The sequence below is a fragment of the Paroedura picta genome, chromosome 1, assembly GCF_049243985.1.
Source record: "Paroedura picta isolate Pp20150507F chromosome 1, Ppicta_v3.0, whole genome shotgun sequence".
Lineage (NCBI taxonomy): Eukaryota > Metazoa > Chordata > Lepidosauria > Squamata > Gekkonidae > Paroedura > Paroedura picta.
The window spans coordinates 19,695,834-19,705,723 of record NC_135369.1 but is presented as its reverse complement, the minus strand read 5'-3'; the positions used below and the strand labels follow the sequence as shown (position 1 = coordinate 19,705,723).

At 42.5% G+C, this 9,890-nt stretch overlaps 1 protein-coding gene across 1 annotated transcript; it reads left to right on the top strand.

Moving 5' to 3' along the window:
- The first annotated feature begins 1,456 nt into the window (after positions 1-1,456).
- PMF1 (polyamine modulated factor 1) lies at positions 1,457-9,658 on the top strand. The gene is made up of 5 exons (XM_077325122.1): positions 1,457-1,660; positions 3,476-3,581; positions 4,899-4,999; positions 8,057-8,252; positions 8,841-9,658. The coding sequence occupies exons 1-5, from the start codon at positions 1,497-1,499 to the stop codon at positions 8,892-8,894; spliced, it is 621 nt and encodes a 206-aa protein (XP_077181237.1). The 5' UTR covers positions 1,457-1,496; the 3' UTR covers positions 8,895-9,658.
- Positions 9,659-9,890: the final 232 nt, after the last annotated feature.

The window sequence follows — 9,890 nt, the reverse complement described above, 5'->3', positions numbered from 1 at the left end:
TGCCATCTGGAAGTGAGCTGTGAATTCTAATAAGTCTCCAGAACTGTCCTAGAGTTTGGCTCCTGTTGCATACCACCTGCTGGAACTTCTACTGTTAGAGAGCTTGCAAGAAAGAATCTTTTGCCTGCACTCCTTTCCTTCTAGGCAATTTGAATCACAGAGCTGGAAGGGGCCATACAGGCCATCTAGTCCAACCCCCCCTGCTCAACGCAGGATCAGCCCTAAGCATCCTAAAGCATCCAAGAAAAGTGTGTATCCAACCTTTGCTTGAAGACTGCCAGTGAGGGGGGGCTCACCACCTCCTTCGGCAGCCTATTCCACTGCTGAACAGTGAACATTTTTTTCCTGATATCTAGCCTATATCATTGTAGTTTAAACCCATTACTGCACGTCCTTTCCTCTGCTAAATAAAATTACCCATCTCTCTATGCCACGTTGCAACATTTTTATTCCATTGTTTTTCTGTGGTGTGGAACTGAAAGCAGGCTGCTTAGTTTCTATGAGCTTTTCTACAGGTCCACATAAAATCTCAGAAGGAAATGTAAAATGTTTTGTCTTCGCCTAACATAAGGTGATCAGATTTCAACATTGGTAAAGCGGTCCCCAAATGTCCCTCCAAAAGTGGGACAGTCTGGTCACAGCTCTCAAGGTAGGGCAGAAGAGAATACAGTGAATTGTGCACCTGTACAGATCCACAGGGGGGGCTCTGGTGTATGATGTCCAATGCCCCCTTGAATATCGGTTAAAACTTTAATAATACACTTATTTTTCTACCCCACCATCCCACCATGCTCAAGGCGGGTAACATTAGTCACAAAAACATTAACATTTAAAAAACAGTTTTCCGCTTGAATCTAGGGATGTTTAATCATGTTAAATCATCGGTTTCTTTTTGCTCCTGTTTTGACTGCTGGTAATTTTTTTACAAGTTTTAATTCAACCCTTATGGCATTCAAATTCTGAATTCAGTTACCATTGTCGTTTCGTGCTGCTTTAGAGCAGGGGTAGTCAACCTGTGGTCTTCCAGATGTTCATGAACTACAATTCCCATGAGCCTCTGCCAACAAACGCTGGCAGGGGCTCATGGGAATTGTAGTCCATGAACATCTGGAGGACCACAGGTTGACTACCCCTGCTTTAGAGAACCCAAAACGAGTTGCACCAGGTGGTGCATGCAAACTGCGAAGCCCACCCTGATCTCCCGCCCGAAGCGCAGCAGGGAACGCGCGAACTGCGACCGAATACAAGGAATAGATCCGACGCTTTTCATTGGACGCCAAGCTGGAGCGTCGCATCCAATGAAGAGGGAGCGAAGTTCTTGGCCGGACGGCAATTTTGATCTCTGCCCACCCCGCTCGTTCACTTAATTAGTGGGCGGGCGGGCGCGAGAAGACGGCCACAGAGATTCCACCAATCAGAAGGGAGCGCGAGCTTTCCTTCGTAGAAGGCAGTGGGCGGAGCTACGACTCGTTTGAATAATACTTTGGCGGGCCAAAATGGCGTCGGAGGGTTGTGAGGACGCGAAGCCGGAGGAAACGAAAGAGGAGGACGGAGCCGTAGTCGCGCGCTCTCCGTCGATAACGCAGGAGGAGCCGGGTCGAGAGCAGCTTTTCAACCTGGTTGTTAATACTTTTTTAGAAAAGATGGAGGAAGCCGGCAGGTAAGAGGGTGGGAAGGATAAAGGGGAGCGTCTCGCGCAAATTTGGGCGCCCAGTTGGAGCTCTGCGGTGGAAGCATCGCGAGAATTGAGGGAGAAATCACGCGAGACTTGCTAAATTCGTCTTTAGTTGGGACTAAAGGACGGCAATTTTTTTAGGAGGCAAATTTCTAAGTATGTTATTGCGGTAGTAAAGTCTAGAAACTTTTTTGTGACTGAGGATTCTGAGGAATTTTAATACGTTTTTTCTGATTTGTGCGGAATGCTGGCATAAATTCAGTCGGATAAATAGCGCTGGGGTGACCAAACGGTGGCTCTCCAGATGTCCATGGACTACAGTTACCATAAGCCTCAGACAGCACCATACTGGCAGGGGCTCATGATAATTGTAGTCCATAAACATCGAGTGAGTCGACCACCCCTGAAATAGGGTAAGAGAAATGATGCTTTGCACCTGCTCACTCACCTGTGGAGGTTCCCACCTTCAGGAATAGCAGATTTCTTTGGTCAGGTGTAGCGTGATTGAGGAATTGCCTTGCTCCTTTGTAGATTTTTTATTATTTATTCTATTTTTGCAATTTTATATTGGCTTCCCTTTTATTAATAAAAAAGCCCAGTGGAGACTGAACAGTGACATGAAAGCAGTTTCCAAGTGACAAAAACAAATACAAAATATATGTGCTTATGCTTTCTCATTCACATCTTTTTTGATCACAAATTAAGTATATGTGAGAGAATCATGGTCTGAGTTTCTGCTGAGGCTCAAGAAATGCTTATCAGTATAGCTGAAAGCAGCATAGAACAGAAACACTTTCTTGCAGAGTAGCAACTATTCAGAACAAGTTCTGTGACTCACATAACAAGAGTATATTTGAGTTTGTTTTACAGACTAACACAGTTGCCAGTGTGGAATTCTTTCTACATGGAGCCTTTGAGGGTCAACCGCCTACCTTTTACAAGCACCCTTTTGTGTCCATTGTTAATGTTATTTTTATTTATTTATTTGATTGATTGATTACTTTTAAGGCCCTGACATGGTTCAGAGTTATGTGCAACAAGGACTGGAAATAGCAAACAAGTGTTCACTAGTTAAAGGCTGCAGTCCATATTTACTCTATAGTAAACCCTGCTTTACACAATAGGACTGACTTCTGCAGAACCATCCTGGTCTGCAGTGTTCATGAAGAAAAACAAGAAGAGCCCTGCTTGGGGAGACAGAATGCCCATCTCAATCAGCATCCTGTTTCCCATTGTGGCTACCTAAATGCTTCTAAGAAGCCTACAAGGAAGCCATGGGCCTCCTGCTGCTCTCCCCCCCCCCCCCCAAGCACCTGTTATACAGAGATGTTCATGTGATAATCTCTTTAAGCTAAAATGGTTGAAAGTCATTGATGATGTGTTCTCCATGACTGTATCCAGCCTGATTTTTAAACATATGAAAGCAAATTTCACATAGCAATTTTGTACACTTTGTAGTACAGAATTGCTTTCTTTAGCCCATAAAGCTGTTTTTCATTTTGTCTTTTTGGATTTCATGATGATTTGTTGGTGGTTCACAATATGCATATTTGTGCAGTATACCAGCTCTTTAGAAATGTGCCCTACCTCTGACTGCGGGAATCCTGTTTATCATGCTTTGCTTTGACAAGGAGAGATTATGACCTCTCATGCGATACATCAGATGGCTGTCATTAAAAAGTACAGGGACTTGGGGGGTTTCTGGAATGGATAGCAGATGGGGCTGGCATTGTAGATTTTTTTTCCAGATTAGGATTTATTGCATTAGAAATCACCTGTACTTTCTTTATTTGCCAACAGCTATCAAAAGTTTGCAAGCTGCTATAACCGTCTCTACAAAGTCCAGCCTGAGCTCACAAGATGTATTTATGATCAGTACATTTACCATCTGCAGACTTCTTTTCGGGTAGGCTTGAAAAACAAACAAAAAATGCAAAAAAATATTTTGTCAGTTCAACGGACAATGGGCAAGACTTTGGAAGAAGCAGAGCCAAAAAGTTTTATTTCAGTTGCAGTTGGATGTCCTCTCAGTAATTTTGCCAGTTGAAAAACTCTACAAAGTTGGTGGAACTTGAGTGATGTGTTAACTTTGGTGTTTGGTTATCTAATTTCTCTTACATGTTAATTTTGAAGCTCTAAAGATAATCACATGTTGCTCTTTAAAAATTACACCAGGCAGCACAAAGGCTCAATTCAGGAATCACACTAAGCCAAGGTTAGAACTGACCATTGGTTGGAGTCTGAACCCCAGGTTTGCTCCCAAACATGCACCAGGCAAATCATGACTTCAAGGTTTTTGTCTCCTTTCATTTTTCTTCTGGCTCAGGATGCCATTTCTGTGGCATATGGACCTGTCTTATTTATTATTTATTTATTTTATTTATTTAGATTTATATACCGCCCTCCCCGAAGGCTCAGGGAGATCAGGGGGGAGATCAGCAGCTGTTATTAAGTGTTTTGCAATTCATACATTATGCCAGTTGATAACTGACACAAACCGTGGTGTGCAAAAACCCATTTACGTTAGTTTCTGATCCTGCTTTGTCAGGTGATATCAATTCAGAAAATGATGCCAAGCCATAATTATGCTGCCTTAGATATGGTTTGAATTGATGTCTGATCTGAGCCATAGCTCTTCCAGATTGGATGTGTCTTAAAGGAGATGGCAGCTTTATTATTGCATCTATAATAGCTTTGTCCAATAATTCATAGAAACCTAGAAAGGATCATGGTAGCAATAGAAACAACAGCAAGAACAAACTTCTCATTGGACTGATTTGCATTTCTGTGGACTTTTGCAAACCTTTAACCATTTTGCTCCTGCAGCAAGAATAGGATATATTTTGGAAGATGTTGTTTTCTGCTTACTTTAATGATTTTCTTGTGTTCCATTAATGCCTATGAATCTAATAATCTATGTAATGTAAAATAATAAAATAATATTTGGAAAACTACTTTACTTATAAAAACAGAGCCAGTTTAGGAACTGTGTAAACTTCTTGGTCCCCTTTGAACTACCACATTTCATGAGCATTTTTCCAGTCTCACTTTGAAAGTGGGTATAACAATCTGTGTTGTAGAATGTTTGGCTGAGTGGGTAGATAAATAGTGACGACTTGGGGAGAGGAAAGCTCGTCATGCACACATTCCACTGTGAACTTAGAAATAGGGACTTTTATATGATGTAGTGACAGCAGTGTATCTCTTTCTTGTCCTGATTCAGGAGGAGATCAGTGACTTGAAAAATGAAGGGAATCTTGAGGCACTTTTTAGAACACTGGATAAGCTTGTGGAGGAAGCAAAGCAGAGAGAAACACCTGCATGGTAAGGGGTGAATCGTTTGGCATAAGAACTGCCTTGCCAGATTAAACCAGAAGTCATCTGAGTCAAGTTTTGAGGTGGGTGGGTGTAGCCAATTACATGCTTTTAGAAAAGTCCTCCACCAAGGTGGAATGAGTAGCACCTCCCCATGGTAGATGATTCCAGGAGCTGATACGGTGCCTCAAAACATCGAGGTTCCATTCAGCTCATTGCAAACAACTGCTGCAACCTCTTCTCTTTAAATTTGTAACTTTTAAAGCTCTTTAAACCACTAATATTCACTGCAGCTTGTGAAAGTGAATTCAGTCTTCTGAAGAATTACTTTAACTTTTCCAGAATTTGCTTCCTCTTAACATCACTGGATGTTGAATTTGCAATGTTAACAGCCCGTAATCCTACTTCAATTGAATACAATGGGTTGGATCCTGTAGCTCTATTCTGCTAATGATGGCTATAACTCAGTGGTGCTGCCGCTCCATGCAGAAAAGGGCAGTTGTTCCCCAGAACTCTTTCTCTTGCATTCCGCCCTATTAGGAACCTGAGAGCAGAAAGTTGCCTCTTGCCCTCTTCTGTTCCTGGCAGTGTGCCACCCCCCTGGATGTTGAAAATATACCTCCCTCGGTTGGTGCTGCCATGGGCAATGATGCAAAAGGGGAGTATAATCATTGCACTACCAAGTTGCCAAGGAAGTGGGAAAGGCTCATTAGTTTTCAGCTGTGTAGTTGGGAGCAAGCATCGCGCACCACCCAGGGCCACCCTTACAACCATCTTCCTCCCTCACTCACACCTATCATGTCTCATCACAACCATCAGTCCACATTCAAAGAAACAGCTCAGTTTTTCAGAGCCCTGCTGCTAGGCAAAGTATTTCCCACCCCCTTGATAAGAGTTACTGCATGGTATGATTGAGGGCAGAAGTAACGTCTAATTCCACTGCCTCTCTGTCCAACCCCACCAAACGGAAATGTACTTTAGATCAAATGACCCCCTCCTGACCTCAGAGACAATGTTACAGTTAATTTTTATTATTAATTATTTATTATTTATTTAATTTTTTGACCGCCATTCTCCAATTAGGTCGCTGGTTTACAGCATAAACCAGTTAAAAACACATTAAAATCCCCATAAAACCACAAATTACAGATTACATCATAAAACATATAACATATATAAGTGGCAGCGGTCACAATTCTAATCTCAGTTACCCAACTTGTTCAGCCTGGTGGGAAGTAATATTCAGAAGAGGGTGGGAGTCAATCCAGTAGATCAAATGATCTCGATGCTGGAGATCTCAATATTGGAGGGGATCCTCAGGTGGATTAACGGGAGAACTGCCGTTAATATTTACTGTTAACTTATTATTTTAAGGTAAATGTTTTAATGTTACTATTTTAATTTGAACTGATTTTAACTTTCATACGGGGATTGTATTGAACCATAAAATGTAATCTACCCTAGGTTTCCAAAGATAGGGCAGACTATAAACTTCATAAATAATAAAATAAATCTAAGGTTTCTGCAGCCTGCAGATGTCTGTGATTAGTGTCTGCTTGTGGCTGGTCCTGTTATGATCCCAAGGCCAATTTTCTGCCCCATCTAACCTGTTTATGTAAAAAAATGAGGTGCTTGTGTTAAGAGCAAAGGATAAGGATCAAGAGCTGTTTTTTTTTATAACCTGCTTTTCACTATCTGAAGGAGTCTGAAAGTGGCTTACAAACCTTTACATTTCCAGCCTGGAAACTCACAAGTCTAGTGGGCTTGATCCTTGACACCTGCCCACGCTCATATGGCATTAACCAACCTGTGTACCAGGTCCCTGCCAGGACATGATCCCCTCAAGCAGTCTCTGGGTTGCCAGGTCAGTGTTCCATCTGCATTACTACCACAGAACGTCATGCCCAAAACAGTAGCCCTTCTACCCTGTCTTATTCTTTGACTTGTTATGGACCCACAAAGGGGCTCACCACAAGCCAAGCAAATACAGCATTAAAAACAAATCAGACACCAAAAAGCATTGTTCAGTGTGAAGAAAACCAGCCACCATAAAATTAAAGCTGTTGATTTGATAATAATTTATTGCATTTTGTTTGTCATCCTTTTTCTCAACTAAAAAGCCCTGACTTAGTTAGCTCTTCGTTAGCTCTTCCTCACAGCTGAAGGTGCTAATTCTCTGGTCGTCATAAAACTGCAAATGCTCTTGCAGCTCCCTGAAGACAAACAGATTTATTGTGGTATAAACTTTCATGAACTGCCGGCTCAGTTTATTGGCTGGCATCATGCAGGCCTGAGTCTGGAAATTTATTCCATAATAAACCTGTTCCTCTTGAAAGCACCATAAGACTATTAGCTGGCTTGTGGCAACAGATGGGAATCAGATTGGTTTCTGTCCCTTCTCCAGTGCAACGTGCCTCCTTAAGATGGGGATGGGATAGGGCTGTTTCAAAACTGTTTGCAAGTTTTTATCTTACTTTTCTTGTACAAAGCAAGCTTCAAAGTGCCTTCTAGGAAAACAAAAATAATCTGAAAATCGCAATATAATCGAACACAGGAGCATCATCCAGGAGGGTAGGGCTGAGCAGCTAGAAGAACTCGGCCCCTGGAGAAACAGAAGAAGAAGAAGAGTTGGTTCTTATATGCTGCTACCAGGAGGAGTCTCAAAGCGTCTTACAATCACCTTCCTTTTCCTCTCCCCACAACAGACACCCTGCGAGGTGGATGAGGCTGAGAGAGCCCTGATATCACTGCTAGGTCAGAACAGCTTTATCAGTGCTGTGGCTAGCCCAAGGTCACCCAACTGGTTGCATGTGGGGGAGCGTGGAATCAAACCCAGCTCTCCATATTACCCAGTAAATAGTTTCCCCTGGCAAACAGCAGCACCTATACTCTGAATATGGATCCTTTGCATTCCTCTACATCAGTGATCTTTATACTAAACAAACTATGCCTGCTGGGTCAGTTCCCCATTCTTGTAATGCATTTATTTCATTATTAGCCAGCCATTCTCCCCAATAGAGACCCAAAATGGATATTGTTCTTCCATTTTTATCCTCTCTTCCTCAGGCGTCCCAGCGGAATCCCAGAGCAAGATGTCCGCAGTGCCGTGGTGCCATACCTTCTGAAACAGCGCAAGATCCTCCAAAAGACTTTGAAAGAGAAGGAAGAGGGAAATGCCAAACTGGCTGAAATGGTGCTGGCTGGCCGAAAGAAAATAACAGATCTGCAGAAGGAGATCCAGAAGCGCAAGGAAGAGTGGCAGGTGAGTGCAGTTTTGTAAATAAGGCGGCGAGAGAGCGGACAGGAGCACATAGGTCTTACTCTGAGTCAGGGGTTTGCCTGCTGATTGATTGGCAGCAACTAGACAGAAAGAAGTCTTTGCTAACACTCATTCCTTAAGAAACCTACAAGCAAAAATGTCTGGGATTGATCTTCTGCTTGCAAACCAGATGCTGTACCACTGAAGCTTGGCCCCTCCCTGGAAGAAAGAAAAAAAATGGTCGCAGGTAGTATTAGATTTAAAAGTAGGGACAATACATGGTTTAAAAAGACTGTTCCATTAATGAAAACTTCAGGTTCCTTTAATAAACCTGTGAGTCTTTATATATGAATAAAACAGTACTTTCATTTGGGAGACATTTCCATATGAGAAAATGGGTAATGACTCTTCTCCGATGGGGCTCACTTCTTATACTTTGTTAAAGTTCTGATATTAAAATACATAACATCTGCCCGATTCATTGTGGAAGGTTTTAAATCCATTAATTCAACTGATCAGCTAGCTAAATATCATGGCTGTAATTTAAAAAATGATTCCCATCTCTAGCTGGGTTGTTCTTATTCTTTCCAGGCGATCGCTCAAGGAAGCCGAGAAATGGCGAACACCCTTGACGAGCACCACTGAGAAAGCGATCCCTAGCTGTTTCCCGGTGAACTGAGTCACCCAACATTTCTGCTTTCTGATAATGGACTTATTAAGGAACTCCAATCAGACAGAGGATGGCACCCCTGTGCACGTTTCCCCGTGTTGGCTGGAATGCTTTGCCGCTCATGGTTGGCGTCTGGTTTCCTCAAAAGTCCTGTGATTTGTGTCTGGGAGTTTGGATCCAGGAGCCATTATATTGAAACTGGCCCTTTGGGATCTGGGAATGCGTGCTCTTGATTCCCTTCACCTAACAAAAGAAGAATTGGGACAGTAGACAAAAAGGCTGGCATCTGCCGAACTCAAACTGAGTGGAAGTTCACTATCTCGGTGTGGCTACTGCCTGCAATGCTGGCAATGTGAGAATTGCAGATACATTCCTTCTGGTATTTGGTATTGGACATAACCCCATCATCGCCCTTTCCCTCTGTGCCATTGGGGTTTCAAGCCCCATGCTCTCTTAAATGGGAGTAAACCTGCAGTGGGCCTTGCTTCAGAGTACACTGGCTCAGAGTAGGGCCCATCCTGTAATGCTTGGGGGGTGGGGAGCATTAAGAGACGAGATAAATGAAATCCTTAAATGACAACAAGAGGTTTCCATTGTAGGGGGACTTCTATCTTTGTATGAATTTTCAAACAGTTAGGCTTCTCAGTGTGTAAGAAATTCTTGGTAGAAACCAGAAAAGAAATCTCTTCAGAATGTAGGTTTTATCAAAACATTAAGAAGTGTACGTGTCTTGATGAAACTCTGCTCTAGGCTGTTAGCGCAAAGGAGCTGTACAACGTATTTTACCCACCTTCCGAAATCTGGGTTAGTCTAAATGTCAAGGTCAAGTGTAATTCTGTCTTTTGTCCCCAGGATAACAGCTGACTACATGCAAACATTTAATTGGAATTCAGTTCCACAGACTTAACCTGGCGCTAAGATTTCCCACTTTTTATGTACAAACTAGTGTCAAAGCCCATTTTAAAAATAGG